This window comes from Sphaeramia orbicularis, chromosome 8 (assembly GCF_902148855.1).
Source record: "Sphaeramia orbicularis chromosome 8, fSphaOr1.1, whole genome shotgun sequence".
NCBI lineage: Eukaryota > Metazoa > Chordata > Actinopteri > Kurtiformes > Apogonidae > Sphaeramia > Sphaeramia orbicularis.
In genome coordinates this window covers 19,333,929-19,353,426 of record NC_043964.1, presented here as the reverse complement: position 1 = coordinate 19,353,426, position 19,498 = coordinate 19,333,929, and the positions used below count along the sequence as shown (strand labels likewise).

General features: G+C 37.6%; 1 protein-coding gene across 1 annotated transcript; it reads left to right on the top strand.

The window, feature by feature from the left end:
- Positions 1-13,943: 13,943 nt before the first annotated feature.
- Positions 13,944-18,477, top strand: gosr2 (golgi SNAP receptor complex member 2). The gene is made up of 6 exons (XM_030141494.1): positions 13,944-14,117; positions 14,326-14,390; positions 15,113-15,221; positions 15,706-15,838; positions 15,969-16,109; positions 17,257-18,477. Exons 1-6 carry the CDS (start codon positions 14,089-14,091, stop codon positions 17,416-17,418), a joined length of 639 nt encoding a protein of 212 aa, XP_029997354.1. The 5' UTR covers positions 13,944-14,088; the 3' UTR covers positions 17,419-18,477.
- The last annotated feature ends 1,021 nt before the right edge of the window (positions 18,478-19,498 follow it).

Genomic DNA, 19,498 nt, shown 5'->3' with positions numbered 1-19,498 from the left:
TCGGATGAGCTCTTAATAAAAAGGTACTGGACTGAACTGGACGCCATCAGCCGTACAGCGTCATCTTCGTCTGATCTGAGTGGGAGCTCTGACTGACACTGACTTTATTGTGTTGTAATTTTCCAATTTCACTTGACTATTTATTGTATCAGTCATTGTCTTTGTCATCCTGCTGCTTTATACTTTAACCCACCTATAATCAACTATGGCCACTGAGGCTAAAAAAGCCTTAAAAGGAATCTACCTGTCTGTCTCTCTGTCTGCTGTGTTATATAATTTTCTGCCACGGAGAACTTTTAAGGTTTTTATTTTATTTTATTTTATTTTATTTTTTAAATAAAAGGCACTTATGTTGCTCCTGCTACATATGATAAAAAAGTGCACAATTATCATAAAAGTTTATATATATATATATGTTTAAATAAGAGTCACTGGAAGCTTCAAGGGCTGATAAATGCCACTAATACATTGTAACTACATGCATTATCAGGGTTATTGTGTAAAGAAACAAGCTGGGCTTCAGTTGCTCTTATGGAAATGTCTATGGAAATCTCTACATGTAGCCTAATGTGTTCTCAACAGAACAGGGAAATGCCTGGAGTAATAAAACCCTAAACACTGTCTTTGAAAATCACTGCAACCAAGAATGAAAACAACTTTCATTTGTGAACATACCGGCCCTCCTCGTCGTCATTTTGTCTATTTTTAGAGGCACACAGTACGCTACACTTTCAAGTATAAAATCGTCTATAACTGAACTATTCAGTGTAATTGAGCCAAGTCTTTGCTTTAAAAGCTTTTGAAGTGGGCCAATCGTGCTCCTTGTTTCTGCAAATTGCTAATCAACAAAATGGCCGTGTTTAGTCCCTAACTCTATATAACTGAGACAACTTTATCCATGTGAGTATGCAGGTCAAAAGTGCATGTTGGATCCGGTTCTGAGCTGTATATATGATAATATAACTCATATCGGGGCTCCAGGCGTTTCCATGTGGAATCGTAATTTTCTACCTCACTTCATCTTTTGGCAAATATTAGTAAGATTTATGACCTATGCAGAGTTATTCTCTCTGTACATACATGTCCTGTCTTTTGCTTTAAAGTCAAGTTTTTGTACAGTTCTTTTGAAATTGGTAATATATTGCCATATTTCAAATGTTTGTTTTTTTTTGTTTTTTGTTTTTTTAAAATCTTGCAGCCTTACATTCTTATTTAAAACTAAAATTAATAAATCGACATACATTTGTAAAAGCCATGTGTTGTGTGTTGTTCAGTTGTTGCAGGTGGTTACCCTCCTCACACACACATGCTCACACTCCACACGCAACACGGCGGTGACTGCAATACACCTGCTTAAACTCTGCACTCTACATCTATCCAACAAAACCACTTCCTGCCGATACTGCCCTGCCCTTCTTTTCATCTGAAATCATTGTGGTCTCACTGCATCGTCTTCTACCGCCCAGTCACAGGCGAGAGGTGGGCGGAGGGGGTGGTGTGGGGGGCACGTGTACAGGTGTTGTGCCTCTGGCCAACACACAAACCATGATGACAATGATAATGAGGATGATGACAAAGATGATGATTCAGAAGAACGCCGTCTACAAACAGAGCGTTTGACCCCCATTTAACGACTTGAGAAAGTAACAATCAGCTGCTCCAGTATGATAAGAAAGCAGTTTATGTGCTATTATCCCTGAATCATAACTCTCCACTAATATGCAAAGCGTCAGTGAACCTACAGCATACAGAGGGCTATTGTATGAGGTATTTATAGAGCACCATAGTGCCTTTGATGCTCCACTCTAATTACTATGATTACACATTATTATTCCTTATTAGAACATTAACTTAAAGATCCCAAGTATGGCACAAAATTAAAAGACAATTTCAAAATGACTGGTTCTTTTCTCAAGTTTAATGATCGGAAAGCTCCTCTTATGTATGTACAGTACATGGTATTGTTGGAGCCCATCATCACACAATGTGATTAATATAATACATGTCTTAGGGGCAAGTCTTGGTTATATCAAATGTAATAAACTGTCAAATAAAATAAACTTAGGCCCATGCGATAACACAGTGAGACAGGCCAAATTTGCGTACTCATTTCATATTTGTGTTTCTATCCTGAAATCAGACAAAATGTTTGAGTGACTTTGTAGGTTTTGTGCTTTAAAGTGTGGCAATCGCTAAAATGTTGTGACATCATACTGTCTTACATTGCAAATGATTCATCTCAGACAAGAAATGTAAATTACAGTGAGGTCAAACAAGTTCATATCAATATTTAACTTTATTCCACATGAATGTTGCCTTGAAAAATCAGCATTTTCCTCGACAGATTTATGGGATAAGGAGCGAGACAGAGGAGTGTGTCACAGAGAGCAGGGTGGACCAGGTTTGAGATATTGAGATACATAAAGGAAAAGGATACGGAATGAGGGATGAGAAGGGATAGTTTGTGGACCCAGGAGGCCTATCCCCTGCTGCTGCTGTTGTTGTTTTATAATGAACTCCTAAAGCTTTCATTTCCCTCAGTACCCTTAGTGGAGGGGGCGCAGCAATGGGGGCTGCTGAGTCCACAGCCGGATTCGCACGCACAAGCCCCGAGGGTGGCTGCTTTGAGCTGGGTGGGGGGTTGGATGGAACAGGGGTGTAATATGCAAGGTCCTGTGTCTGTATTTGAGACAGCCCTGACAAGAGACAGGTGAGGGCAGAGAAAAGGTTTTTGCATATGTGTGTGAACATACCTGCCGTGTGCACACCTGTGGTCACTTCAGTGGAAGTGATACGCAAGTGTGTGTTTGTATTCAGGTTTTCCTGTGCGGGTGTGGGTTACATTTGGTCTGGTGGATGCAGGAGCTGCTGGAGTTGCCTGCTGTCACCCTGAAGCCCTGAATGAAAAATACAATGTAGGGTGACGCTGGTGGTAACACTATCTCCCGTGTCTGTACTGGCCTGGTTCAGGTAAAGGTTACTATGCCGGCCTGGGCCACAGCCGAACACTGTGCTCTGATGGATGGAGATGAATTAGTGCACCATAGCGGGGGCATTTTTGAGATAAATATTATATTTTAGTTGCATAGTGAAAAGATATTATCCATGGCAACCGACAAAGTTTTCAGGTTTATACATCACTAATTTGTATAAGAACAGTAGATGTTAACTGAAGCATAACAAGCTGGGTAGATATTTTGCTCAAGGACACAAAGCGTAGTACCGTCCTGTAATTGGAACCCCTCAGCCTTGGGTCAAACCTCTAAACCCTGCTAGACTTCCGCCTCTGAAGAGAAGCTACTTAGATAGCATCAATACAGCGCCTAATCCCCACACCCTGACATCACACAGAAAGAAAATTAAATGATGAAGAGGATGAAGAGGAAGGAAACGAACTCGGTGCAGAAGAGAGGGAGAGACAGAGAATTGTGAATACGGCATGGGGTAGGAATTTGGAATGTGAAATGACTAATGCAATTGCTCAACCCACAACAAGAACATGCACTGCCTAGAGCTATGACAAGGCTGAGTGCATACCTCTATGGGGGGGCTGGACTCAGAAGCTGGGGTGGACTGAGTACCTCACAGGAGCTGATGAGATGTAGAGGTGTAGAGCAGTGTGTACATGTGTGATGGTCAATTAAGTGGGCAGCAGTGTTGAAATGATGGATTTCCACCAGCGGATACGATGCTACCTAAAAAAAAGTAGGACTAATGGCCCTGTAGCTTACCGGCCAAATTAAAAGCTTTGGGAAATGTATCCAGATGCTATTTATTATCACCCAGTTATGTGTATTTATTATATTACAGAAATAGCCCAAGCTGAAAGCATGGACGGTCTGGATTTATTCTTTGATAGACCTGGCTTTGTTGAAGCAAGTGTTTCACACATATTATTCTATATATTCATATATTCATATATCAAATAACAATGGAAGGACTTTAAGGATCTATATGCAGCAAAGGGAGCCTGAATGCCTTTGGAATGAAAATATGGTATTTCAAGACGGGTCATCTATCATGGTATTTGGGGGGGCTGTGTGGTCCAGAGGGTTAGGTGATGGACAGACATACCAGAGACTATTATTGCATCGCTCCACTTCCTATCTCTTATAATGGCGAAATTTTTCAAAGTCACACCAAATCCAGAATCAGATCCGGATCCAAATAATTTCACTAACTTTTGTTGACATCGTCATAAAGAAGCTGTATACCAAGTCAATCAGAATTGTAGTTTTGGAGAAGAAGAAAATTGAAAGTTTTGTAACGGATGACAGATGATGACGACGACAGACGCCACATGACGACAATAGCTTACGACCTATCGGCCGGTAAGCTAAAAAAAACTGCGATCAGCAGAGTATTTGCTGAATTCCTTTTCAATAAAATCAGTTTTTAATGATTCAGTTTTTTCTGACCATATGAATTTAAGACAAAAAAATGAAATGACAAATAAAGTTTTCCTTCACAAAATGTGCAAGATCATCCACACATATAAAATGGCAGCTACTGCATGGTGTCAATGTACATAACCTGTTGAAACATCTAAAAAAATTCAATGAAATAAATAAAATATCTGAAAAAACAACGAATGTATTACATCAAACCTAAGGAAGAGGAAGCAACAATCTCAGTTTTGTGATTCATGCAACTTTTAGCATTTTAAGAAAATAAAAGTGCAGTAATACAAATAATTCTATTCATATTCCAACTGCTGTCAAAAGCCAAATGACAAGAAAAATAATAGCGCACATTAAAACCGCTAAAACACCATATTTAGATGACATTAAAACTAAGTCTTCAGTTACTTTACACAGACATTAACCCATAAAGACACAAACATCCACCGTCGACCAAAACCATCTACTGATATAAACTGTTTAATACCTGTTGATCCACTAATCCTATCAATACATGTAAATAATTGGTGTAAAGTGCAGTTTGTCATCCTTTCATGGTCATCAGATATGACCCATTTGGACGTTCAAAGGCTCCGTAGTGAACGTGGAAACACCGTCATCTTCTACAACATTGATTCACAAGTAAAACCCATGGAGTTGGATCAATGACAGTGGATGGACACACTGGGTTTATGTTCAGTTAATGATATATTTTACTAAAAGTCACATTTTCTCCAATTTTCTGTGTTTTTGATATAATAACCCTCAACTTTAATTGGAGCTTCAATGAACACCTACATGATCATCAAATTGCATACAGAAAAATACCTGATTTTCACTTACAAATGCAAAACACAGAGCATAATATTAGAGTAAATGGTGATAAATCACTTAAAAAAAAGTTAAATATAGAGAAAAAACTATTTTGGAATTGTCACAAAGTAGCACTGGGTCTCTGTGGGTTAAAGTGGAATCTGCAGCACTGCATCTTGGAATATATTACTGATACTCTGCTGCCATTGATGCTTTTTTTCTTTTCCAATTGGACCCAGAAGACTCACTACTTCTTGGAACACTTGGATATGGAAGTTGCTGTCATTATATGTTAAAGATAGCACTTTTTTTAATACTTTATTTCATCTTAGTTGTCACATTCTAACACCATGATGCAGCAAATAAGTGCATAATTCCTGCTTTTTACATTTTATGGTTATCTTTTCTTCATGATGTATCATATTTGTTTTCTCAAGAATCATACTGTTATCGACGATAATATGATTCTTGAGAAAACCTTGTTTGAACTAAAATGGGTTTAACTAAAAGAAAATGTGGGTTTTGTCAAGACTATATTGACCAGATGAAATAGAATTGCATGACTAAAAAGAAACTAAAATACAATTTTCATTGACTAAAACAAGACTAAAATGTCATCCATTTTTGTTGACTTAAACTAGACAAAAATAGTCATGTATTATTTTGACTAAAATACGACTAAAATGCTCAGAGTTTTAATTGACTAAAATTTGACTAGATGAGAAAAACTACGTATGAACGTGACTATAACTAATAAAGACTGAAATCAGAGTTTGGCACAAAGACTAGACCAGGTTTTGAAGAGAATAATTTCCATGAATAGTGATACTTTTCATAGAGCGACTGTATGAGTATGAGTACTGTGTACTTTTGGAGTAATCCTACAACAGATTCCCTTCCAAGCTACATTTTTTTTTTCATCTGAAATAGGCTTTAAGACTAAATTCAATAATGAATAAAATTAATTTTCCCAATAAGTACCTCATGAATTTGGTATATTTGGTATTAGTACTTCATATACTATGAGCACAAATACTATGAACTACTTTTACTGTGTACTTTTGGAGTAATCATACTCAAAAATCCCTTCCAAGGTCCAAAAGTGTTTGTTTTTTCGTCTAAAATAGGCTTAAAGACTAAATTCAATGATGAATAAAATTATGATCTCCTAAAAGTACCTCATGAATTTGGTATATTTGGTATTAATACTTCATATACTATTAGCACAAAGACTATGAACTACTTTTACTGTGTACTTTTGGAGTAATCATACTCAAAAATCCCTTCCAAGCTCCAAAAGTGTTTGTTTTTTGTCTGAAATAGGCTTTAAGACTAAATTCAATGATGAATAAAATTATTTTTTTTTCCGATAACTACCTCGTGAATTTGGCATTTTTGGTATTAGTACTTCATATACTATGAGCACAAATACTATGAACTACTTTTACTGTGTACTTTTAGAGTAATCATACTATAGAATCCATTCCACACTGCACTTCTGTTTGTTGTATTCAGTGGTTGTAACAGATAAAATGTAAAAAAAAAAAAAAAAAAAGATTAAAACTTTTAAAAGTTTTTAAGCTCTGTTATTAGACAATTTTTTTTGGGTGGAAGAGAGGGCAAAATGTCTCTTTTTGGAATAAAGGTTGCAGACCCCTGGACTAGACTAAAACCAAAATTAAAATAGGCTGTCAAAAACAACACTAGTTATCGTTGGCAACTCATGGTGTTGCATTGTGGCACTTTGTGATTTCTGTATTTGCTTCAAACTGACCCAACAGATGCTTGAGGATGTAATTCACTGCTGTCTGGATAAAAATAATACAGCAGATAATACAGCCCTGTTGTTCAGCTGCATTGCTTACAAATTGATTTCACACAGCAAAGATGCCGACAAAATTATTTACTTGTTTTCCCCTCCGGTTTAGTCCAGTCCACAGAAGGTGCTCTCAATGGGAAACTCCTGAGGGAGGCTTTTCCCATGAGCACCGCTGCTGCTGCACAGAAACACCTGCAGCACTAACGCCAGGGTTTACTTTGCATTCACAGTGATAGGTCATGATAAGACCTCATGCACCTTCGGAACTGACTCCCCCTTGTACAATGTATGGCACTCCTCTGCTTTTTTCTCAGCTTTTACCCACACACAGGCTGACCTCCATTACAATCAAAACAAAACTTTCCCAGAGCAACAATGTCCGAGAGAGAAAAACACAGATAAAACGCAGAGCCAAATGTTCCCTCAACAAGCAACATCTCTGAAAAATAAGTCTGGAGCGCAGTCTGTGATTACATGTAATATCTATAGCTATACAATTATGCTGTCTATTTCAAGAGCGCTAGTACTTATTAAATCATCGCTGTCATTTAAGGGGATTCAGGCACACAATAATACACCGTCAAAATCTATTATCTTTTGAGCTCCGGGAACTGCACACCCCGACCTAACTGACACATATGACTTGATCATGAGAGTGTGGTTGAGAGTGGGTGCATGACTGTGGGGAGGAAGCTGTCAGTCTGTGTAATTGGCCTGGCAAAATGGGGGGAAACCCCGTGCATCAGTCTGTGCCATGTTGCTGTTTGTGTTCCCGTCCCAGCTAAGCCATCATCCGACCGAAGGGGTGGACAGCATCTCTCATCCACAGAGGTCCAGGTGTCACAGGTGGTATGGCCACGGGGCTGTGTGTGAGTGGATGACAGGCAGCTGTGGGATCGCTCCATGCTTTCTGAGGTCAGACAAAACAGAGCAGAGAGTGAAACAATGAGGCTGATCTCCTTGTCTTATTGAAAAAGACACTGCAGAAGGGTAGCAAATAAGGTCAAAAAGATCCCTTCCCCACCAGAACTCACTGAAACAGTGGGAGCTTATGAGTTTGTGCTGTCATCTCTGACAGGCCCTCATTTGCTTTCATTCAGCGTCTCATCACGGCTTCAAAGACGAGTGGATCATCTCCCTAAGGCGGAGGGAGAAGATCAGTGTGCCTTCAAAAAATGACTGGTATCCAAAAATTGTTGACCCAAGGCACTTTTGCTCCTCATAATTGGCTTCTTCACTTTGTCTGTCTTGGGCAATAATTGCAGAGTTATGATGTATTATATTGCCTGGAAAACATCATTAACTACACAAGTGATTCAATAACATATCATTTTCTCTTGATGAGCAAAACAGTGGTATGAGGGGCAGTCATGGAGTACACTGAGTGCTTTATTCCTCCACTGAACAATAACTCTGCTGCCATTTTGTCTAACCCCAAGAGGGGGACTGATCCAGCACCAGATTTTGTTAGGTTCCAGCAAGGACCCCAGAAGAGCAAAGCCTGGTACAGGAAATAGCATTCCTTTATGAGCCAGTGGCCACACACACACACACACACACACACACACACACACACACACACATGCACACACACTTAAATCGCTCAAATTTCAAGAATGAACAACCATCTAAATTCTTTAAGATTAAAATGTATAAATCCAAGCCTCCAGGTCTGCATTGAAATAAATATTTCTAGGCTACACTATGGTACTTCCCTTTATTCATTCAATTATCTGCAGTAATTCATGAAGCATCAGCAAGTTTCCAAAACATTTCACAATACTGGGACTGATTTCTATTATTTGGTATGTCTGAACTTTAATGCAACTTTAATTTTGGAGTATACACACATGTTTCCCAAACCTAGAATCAGGATGCAAAATGGGTCATGGAGGTGTTTATTACTATTATTCGGTCTCTAAACGTCACAGGAAAAAATATATATCCCTTATGTAATGCACTGTAAAAAAACAAAAAAAATACTGTTGTTTTTACGGAAAAAAACCAGCAGCTGTGGTTACCAGAACAATGCAGTAAAAAACACATCACATGCAGATTTAAATGGTAAATGGACTGCATTCATATAGCAGATTTTATACATCTTCATGGTGCCCAAAGTGCTTTAGAAAGCCACCAGGCCCTACTGCACTGCAAAAATCAAAATCTTACAAAGTGTATTTTCTCATTTCTAGTCAAAATATCTCATCACACTTAAAATAAAACATAATCACCTAAAGAGTAACTTTTCAGTAAGATGTAAGAACTTATGTGTAGACAATAGATCTTGAAAATCTTATTTCAACAAATTATACAGGATAACTTTCATTTGTTCCATTGGCAGATTTTTTGCTTAATTCAAGATTTTTTTTTTTTTTTTTTTGTTTATTCAAGATTTGCTTTTTGCTTAATTCAAGCAAAAAATCTGTCAATGGAACAAATGAATATTATCTTGGTAAGATTTCTTGAAATAAGATTTTCAAGCTCTATTGTCTAAATATAAGTTCTTACATCTCACTGAAAAGTTATTCTTTTGATGATTATATGTTATTTTAAGCGTGACGAGATATTTTGACTTGCTAATTGATATAATTAAAATGTTAAATCGTTAAATGTTTACTTTTTTTTAATTACTTTTTATTAAAAACAAAAAAAGCAAATAGGCTGTTATTTCAACATTATGGTCTTGCAATTTAAACAGTACCGCATTGTTTTTCAATTTACAGTTTTATTTTCTCAAAACAATAGAAATACATAATTTGTATATGCAAATCTGGTTTTGTGAACATACTCTTCCTGTAAAAACTACAGCTATATTTGAATTAATCGTTAGCACAAAAATATTTTCAAATAAACAACTTTGCATTGTATTTCACTTACAGTTTTTTTATGTTGCAATTTTACAACTTTTTGGTGTTAATTCTACGATTATTATTATTATTATTATTATTATTATTATTATTATTATTATTATTATTATATTTTTTACAGTGTATGGAAATACATTTTCTTGATTAAAACAGAGAAAGAGAGTTTCCGTGGTGAGTTTAGAAATATTCATCTCAACAAAGTCATGAAAAGTCTCAGTTGTACTAAAAGCAACAAAAACACGCTTAGTTGTTTTAGTACTTTTTAATCACCTTGTATTTTTTTGTCATGTCATTTTTATGTTGTTATGGATATACATTTTGTGACCCCCCCCTCATCCCTTTTGCCTCAAGAGGTTTTATTGTAAACAAGAATGTTTTCTTTACCTGGTTAAATAAAGCAAAAAAAAAAACTATGCAGATGTACCACGCTGTAAATGATGTGAACGACACAAGAAGTGAAATATAACATTAAAAGAAAGATTTTCACGGTTTTGACATTGGAAGAGTTGGTAGGAATGTAGCTTCAAGACTATTTAAAGTTTGGGAACCCCTGCTTTATACCACTACATCTCAGAGGAAGATATTAGGGATGCACCAATCACAGAATTCTTGGCTGATACTCACACTTCGATTTCGATATCAATGTGACTTTCAGTTTCTTTATTTTGCTTTTCAGCCGTTCATCATATGTCAGAATGAACACAGAATCTCACATACAAATAAATTAAAACCCTTTAATATAACAAGACAAATTATAAAAACATATATGAACACCAATATTGGGCGATATCAGCAAAAATGTGCTAATATTGATGTCCAGCGGATAAACTAGTGCATCCCTAGGAAATATTGTACTTTTATTTAACTGTATTTGTCTGACAGCTCTTTTTCCTCCTTGTCCTCACCAGTGGAAACCATGAATCTTCAAATATGCTGATTGTGAATGTTTGTGTCATTCTTGTGTTCTTAAATAAACTTAAAAAAACAAAAAACAAAAACAGATTCGCTGGAAAATACATATTTAAAGAAATTAGAAAAAGCTCTCACTAACCTTATAAAAAGTTGTCTTTACCATATCTCATAGAAACTAATTAATTTCCAAAGATTAAACTAAAGAACAGCATAAACAACATACACATTAACACAACAGTAATGAATCAAAAAACATCATATGTATATATATATATCAGTAAAACACCGCTATCATTGATTTTACTTTTATTTTTCATACTTCTCATACATTTTTGAATGTTTTTCAAGTGTACTATTGGTACTTTTACTCTCTGAATATCTTCTACCACTGGGTTAAACCTACAGTTTTGACATAAATATATCAAATAAGTTATTGTATACCCAAATATCAAGTGTTGGTCAGTCGTATGATTGTGCTCCACACCTGGAGTCTGGATTCCAGTTTGAGCCCGTGGTGCTCAGGTGTGGAGGAAAAACCAGTAAGCTCATCTCATCCTTTCCTCGGGGCTGAAAGATAAAGGACAGACAGAGAGGAACCCCACGACCTTGAGAAAAAAGGTAAACGCGCCTCGTGCACCGCTCAGACACAGTTTGGGGAGGGGGGCTTATTCCTCTCTTTCTTTCTCTACTTCTTCTCTGTTCTGAGCAACAGGTTAAAGCTATGCACATCCAACCACTTGCCCTGGGGATGTGTTATGACAACCGAAAACGGTGAACAGCGAGAGCAAGAAGTGGCATGAACAGATCTCAAGGTTTCTGGCATGTGGGGGTGGGTGAAAAGGACCTCTGTTGGGAAGTGTCTAGCCTGAAGATACAACCATCAACTCAAGTACCATCAGGCAACCATGGAAAACTGTCTGAGCTGACTTCTGATTGCTCTGCTGCTCCATGAGGTAAACAAACAGAGCGTTCACTGAAAAAACAGGAGCTTGTATCAGTTCACTACACTCACTTGGTAAAAGATGCTTAAATTTACTTTGACTATTCGACACTCCCCTTCCAAATTCATAGACAGCACTGTGATGGAGGACTGGAGCAAAGTGATTGAGATGTGGTTTTGTTAAGGTGCCAGGCAGTGCCCCAGGATGATTTTCCTCCCACTAAATCACCAAGTGAGGAACTATTGTGAAATTTTCACAGCTTGTTCTGGGAAATCCAATCAGACCACTTTCACACAGTACTCATCTATGACGGGAGGCTTCACAAACATTCTGTCTCCTCACTCTTAGACATCCTCAATGCACTAATCTCTGACTTGTAATCTCACCTCACTATGAAAAGTTTGATATCATTAGTTTTGGTTTCTCAGACCTGAGGCAAGAAGGAAGCTCTGGATGGACAGGCTGGAATATTCTGACACCTATTTGTGGAAAAAGAGGATAGCCTAATTAGACTGAGTCAGAGTGAGCTGACAAAAAGTTGCCCCAAGACATGTTTCACAGAGTCTTTCCTGTCATATGTCAACAGATTATGCTATATGCATACACAGCTTGTCTTAGTAAGGGAAAGGATGTCTGATATCACAGCTGTCAGCTATCAGATTTAAGAGAATATCAAACAGAATGAAAGATTTAATTAACCGAATAAAGGGAAATAGACTTGATCCTTATTTAGAGCTTTTTTTTTTTTTTTTTTTAACTTTATATTTATTGTTTATTTTATGTACATTACAAAACAAAACAAACATGGGGGACGTATGGGATACATTGACTATAATAAACCTTGTGACTAACAATTATTTTTGGTAGTGTGATGTTGAAGTGAAAATTGTCCATTTCTTCCATTTATCATGACACTGTTCTTCTTGAGTCCTCAATCTATGGATCAGAATCTCCATCTCAAATATTGCAATCACAGTTTGTATCCAGTCGTTAGTTGTAGGTGGTTCTAATCTGCACCATTTTTTGGTAATAGCCTTTTTACATTCTGCTAATAGTATTTTAAACAAATATCTATCATTTTTTCTAACATTATTACTAATAATACATCCAAAATACATCACCAAACATGTTTTAGGAATTGCATAACCCAATATCTTAACAATTGTTGAATATACATTATCCCAAAATGATGCAAGTTTAGGACATGACCAAAAGACATGTGCATGATCTACATTGATATCTCCACAGTCTCTCCAACAAGGTTGAACTCTGGACATATATTTAGCTGTAATTTTAGGAGTTATGAAAAATCGAATTATATTTTTCCAGCAATGTTCCCTCTATGTTCTTGAAGAAGTGGTTGACTGTTGAGTTCTCCAGATATTGATCCATTCCTCCTCTGAGATCTTATTGAGGGTTTTAATCTAGTAAACAGGATTTATTTTCTACTACATATGCCATTTAAATATACTACTCAACAATGCAACTATTTACCTGTACATCATGAATTACTTTTTTTGTGCTCTGAGCTGCTGGCCTAATAATTTACCTAAGGGGGTAAATAAAGTGAACCGTATTCTATCACTACATAAAATGCATTAGAAGTTGGAAGAATTTCATATATTACCCCATGACAAATCCATATAAAATATTCAAAAGATAATATGGCTATTTCACATTATGTTTTAAAACTTGTATCTTTGCTTATCCTTAAGTTACCCATAAAGTTGGAATAATATTGCTTTCAAGTCACATTCTTCATTTTCTTCCTATTTGTACACATCAGTAATCACCTTTGACCAGGTAAAATGATTGCATACTGACTCCCAGTTATACTTTATAATGTAAAACATTTCTTACTTTTTATTGCTAAAGAATGTACAAACACTAGGTGGTGACTGACTGTTCTGTAGAGTGTGAAATCAAAGATCGTAAATTGTCAACGGCAGAAGTAACACGTCAAACAAAGTTACAAAGTACGGCATTCACACCAGAAAATACACTCTAAAGCTTTAGTTTATATCTTATGAGCTGACTATACAAAACGGTAAGGCTGATTAGCTGATACAAACTCTTTACGAAGTACAGACTAAGACTTGTATTTATAGTGTCCGAGGAAGTTGAGGCAGAGTGGGTGCTCTTCTTTTTTTTTTTCCTCTTGGTGACGTAGCCTCACTTCCGCTTTCCTATTTCCGTACACAAAGCTCTGCTGATGACGTGTACACTCCACTGCAGTTGGCTAACTAGCTGACATAGCTACCTGTCAGAATAAAGGTATTGAAAGAATAAAAGTTACAAGGAAAGGGGAAACCCGGTTCTGCGGCAGATAAGGAGACATGGAGACGCTTTATCATCAGACAAATAAGTGAGTGTTTCTCTGTTCTTTACAGTTGCAGCTCTAGTTGCTCCTAACGTTAGCTAATAACATGCTATTTAACTTCAGCCGCACCTGTGATTAAATGAAATGAACAGGAATTATAGTTGGTTATCAGACCTTTTTAGCAGTATTCTTTCACTTTGTAAGCCACTTATATTTTTCTTTCTCTAACCGTATTCATTCTGTTCTGTATTAGACAAATCCAAGAGGTTCAGTCGCTTATGGGCAACCTGGAGAAGACAGACCGCCAATCAGTACACTGTGAGTATTATACTGCTCATTATTTACTTCCACATTGCTTTGTATGTTGTTTTGGAGCTACAGATCAGTGTTGTTGCCACCTTTTCAAGTCCATTACCCTCACCGTCACCCTTCCTGCTACAGTGACAGGGCAGAAGGGGGGCTGTTGTGTCCCTGGTTTCTCTGGTTGATTGTTTTGTTGTGTGGCTGGTGCCAGGACAGGAAGCAGCAGGGTGGGTGCAGTGACAGAAATCGGGAGGGCTTTTTCTAGATAATGAATGGTGGGAGCCAGGCAGCAGACACTCCCCCCTCCTCTTCCCAAATTATGACATCAGCTTGGATTTTGACCCAGGATAGGATGTGGCATGTTAAGCCTAATGATAAGGACTCATTACACAGATGCTATAATGACACTATAATGGGTCTGAGTATGACTCAAGTGAAGTTTGCTGTCATCTTAAAGTGGTAAGTTGTGAATTGAGGATTCAAAGTATTCTGCTTGCATGTCTCAAAGTTTGCATTTGATGTTTAATATATGGTTTTAGTCAATTTTTGTGAACTTTAATGTATGATTTGGGTGGAATGTAATGCTTTTTTTAATTTCAGTACCCCGAGATGATTAGTTGTACTTGTAGGCACCACTAGTTTGGATCCTAATAAATAAACAAATGAATGATGTGTATGTCTTTGCTCTAACACACAGAATAAATAATCACTTTGTGTTCTTTCATTCATATTCTCAGTGTTAGAGAATGAGCTGCAAGCTAGAATCGACCAGATTTTCAATCAACTAGAACGTCTTGAGATCCTGGCCAGCAAGGAACCACCAAACCGCCGCCAGAATGCCAAATTGTGAGTGTGGACTGAATCAATTGATGGTGATCGTAAAGCCCCAGAGTTGGCAGGATGAGCCACACAGTATCTCATAAAGGCTTGAGGAGGGTGTAGAAGATGAGACAGGCAGCCCTGTCCTGCCCTGTGGCGACGTGGCTCTGTGAAAACATTTCCTCAGAAGCTCCATCATCACCAGCATTCCTGCTGCATTGGGCAAAGATTCATTTCTGAGCTGGGTAAACAGGCCTTAGGGGACAGGGTACACCCCATCCCACAGCTCTCCTGTGATCTTAGTTGATCTTTAAAGGGGCCTGACTGAAGCTGAGAAGAGGGGGAGACTATGAGAGACTTTGAGTTGTTTCCTCTTCATTCCAACTGTGTGAGATTTGAGAAAAAAATGTCCTCACTCAGAAATAGTTTCAATTATTAAAGACGATATTCTGGTCAAGAATATTTTGCGTTTGACCAATATTGAATAACTTGTATCTGTTCCCTTTCTCAGGCGGGTGGACCAGCTTAAATATGATGTTCAGCACCTCCGAACCGCACTGCAAAATTTCCAGCACAGACGCTATGCCAGAGAGGCCCAGGAGAGAGAGAGGGAGGAACTTATGAGTCGAACCTTCACAACTAATGCAAGTCCAATTTACATTAAACAAATGAGATGAGTAGCTGAGGCTGGTGGGTTGTGAAGTAAGCACACAGTGTCCTAGTCTCCAGCTGAATAATATTGGAATTTTTAAAATGTTTGTTGTTGTTCAACAGGATGCAGACACCTCTATCCCCATAGACGAGACCCTACAGTTAAACACCAATTTGCACAATGCACATAGAGGCATGGATGACCTCCTGGGCAGTGGCAGCAGCATCCTCAATGGTCTCAGAGATCAAAGATCCACACTGAAGGTTTGTAGAAATGTAGTTAAAAGCCTTAAAAACTTGAAAATCCAGTAATCTTAATTTAAAGGATTTAATTTAAAGTATCTTAAATATGATTTTGACGGGAGTTAAAAATTTATTGAGTTTAGTACATAGTTGAAATCTGAATCCTACTTTATCTTCTTCTACAAGGAAACACTCAGATAGGGAACTTATAGAACCCAGAAAATCTGAAAGCCGCCATAAAGAGTCACCAGCATATCTGGAGTCCCACACACAAAACATTTCATAGGACCCCCTTAACTTTTATTACATGACATACTGACTGTGGCATAAACAATGCCACACAATGCTTATGCACCATCACAATAAATGACAGATCTTATATTGACAGTGGGAGAGTTGAACCATTTTATAGAGTCCTCTCCACCACAACCCAGAGATTCTTAATGGGTTCAGATCCGGACTCTGGAAAATGTAAAATGATGTTTCACACTCACTCTGTGACAATTCAAACCTGTTGAATATTGGCATTGCCTAATCTTTATGCTCCCCAACAACTGACGGTTATTTAAGAAATGTGAAGCTACTCACTGCATTAGTTAAAGAACTTTTTGCAGCTGAAACATTAATCACTGCAGTGGTAATCAAATAGAGGACTCTTAACTATTTGCTTATTTAAATCCAGGTGGAGAGATTTTAAGGCAGGGCTATGTCTTGAATTGTATTCTTATTAGTAATAACAGTATTAAATTTAACTTGCTGAAACTTGCACAAACCCTGTGAATACATAGGTTAACTATTACGTGTATTCCAGGACCCAGTTTCTGACGTCCAAATCGATGACAATAGTCTTATTGTTGGAGTGTACATGCTCAATTAGACGGTGAGTCCTTGTTTCCAGGGAGGAGATGGTCCTAGCTTTAAGGCTCCTCTTATCAGGGTGTGACTGTAGCCTCGGTGACTAGCCATCGGAAACTTCTGACGGAGTGGCGCGTCAGCCAGGGTGTTGGCACTTACCAAAATCAGATTAATTAGTGCAGCGTGGTTTGTATGTGACCATGTAATAACATCATTTCTCAAAACATTGTGTATATTTCTCAGGATTGAAGCCTAATCTAACATGTGACTATAATTGTTGACATAAGTATGGCTCTGTTTCTGTTCCACACAGGGGACCCATAAGAAGATGTTGGATGTGGCCAACATGTTAGGGCTGTCAAACACAGTGATGAGACTGATAGAGAGGAGAGCCACTCAAGATAAGTTCATCATGATCGGTGGCATGCTGTTGACATGCGTCTTCATTTTCCTGGTAATCCGATACCTCGGCTGACCACCATCCACAAATAAAGACGATCTTTGATCAGTGGTGGACATTTCATCTCATCCCTTGTGATATGAAAACAGAATTTATAACATCTGCTAAAAGTCGTTTTTAAAAAAACCAGTAGTGCCACAGTATTTTGCTTACCACCGTACATTTTTGGCACCTTCAAAATTGTAAATTCAAAGAATGGCCGAATTACAAACAGTATTTTGTTCCACTCGGAGCTCTGAAAGACTATTTCATTTCTAATCTTAGGTCTGCTGCTTTCCTCCAACCACTGTCATACATCTAGAGTTTTTGTATCAAAACCTCTTTGAAACTGTAGATTACTTATGACTGTACACACATGGCTTTCCCAAATCCAACCTTAACTTTGTACTTTCTGCTTTTGCCTCCAGTGAAATGTTTTATTTTGTTCTTTAACCCGTCAGTAATATTGTTGTCACTCTGCCTCGCAAAGTATGGTTCGTAGAAAAATAGAAATAATACTTTGGAAACACTTGTTCCAGCATCATGTTGTCCATTATTTTAATGTTCCTTGGAAAATATGTTTTATGTTTTACAATGCATATTCTAAGGATGTAGAGTCAGAAAGCAGCAACAAGGACCTTTTCAGAAAAGACAAAACAAAATTGGGAGCAGTGATTGTGCAACTGTGATGTACAGACAAGTGACAAATGAAAGGAAAAAAATAATATGAAATGTCTTAGTACAATGTTGGTCCATCATGTGCCTCCAGAATGTCTCTGCACCTTGGTATTGTTTCTGAAAGTCTGTAAACTCTACTGGAGGGTTCTTCCCTTATTTGGTGTTTTGATAATGGTGAAAAACAGTGACATCTAAGATCTGGTGACTGACGGCCTCAGCATGATTCACATCATTTTCATACTCATCACACCATTCAGTGAACCTTCCTGCCTCACCGTCATCCTGGAAGAGACCGCTCCCGTCAGGTTTTTTCTTTAATCTGTCACTTATCTGTAATTTCTTTTATGCTTGAGTCTAGTCTCACTATGTGAGTGTTTTAATTCTCTTACAACAATAAATCACATTTTATTTCCTTGATTTATCAACCAATGCCTCTTTCTACTGTTTAAACTTTTTTTTCTTCTAAAATACTGTTACACAGTCCTTCCACTGTATGATAGCATGTAGTACCTTTCAATCTATGCCCTAGAGCACCATCTAGTGTCTCTCCAACTAGTCAGTCTGCAGTGACAGAACCTAGAAAACTGATTTGTCATCTTGAGCTGCGTTGTATGCTAGTACATATTTCTTTAGCTCTACAGATTACATAACCAGACACATGAACTCAATATTTTATTTGCTGAAACAGTTTTTAAAAAATACAGAGTCGCTACTGTTTAACAGATCGCTATGCTTTGCCACCCCAGCCCATCTTAGCCAGGGTAATTTAGAAATAACCTTGATACAATACACAAGTGTCCATCTTCCATTCAGTTTGTCTGTCTGCCCCCCCCCCCCCCCCCCGAAGCAGTCTCAAACCTCTACAATGTTAACAGGTTAATCTACAGCAGTTTTATTTACAAAAATTACACAAAAGCAAAACACAGCCCTTCTTTTAAAGAGCATTTTGGAAAATAATTTAAAAACAAAAATACATTATTGCAGTATACTACAATCTTATTGTTACATGATGCAAAAGCACCATCTTGATGTACAGATATCAGTGCAATTCATTCAGGTGTACCCTCACCACAAGAAACATGAGCTTTGCTTCAGACTAATAGGGACATTAAAACCCCAACATCACATTTCCCCTGTGATAGAGAAGGGCTGTTCATGTGACGCATCATACCGATTTGGACACCATAGTTGTAATTTCAAAGGGTCATCATTGATGGGACTCTTCACATTAGACACTGATGTATGTACAAGTTACTGCATTACAAATTATGCTGAGACAAAGGATTGAATAAAGAGCAAGTAGTCATATGAAAACAGATTATGAAAGTCTGATGTTACATTACAGAGTTGCTGCAGTTCCATCGATATAACTAAACCACTTCCTCCTCCTGTTCTCCTAACATGATTCAGCTTACAGCTTCAGCCATTTAATCTTTCT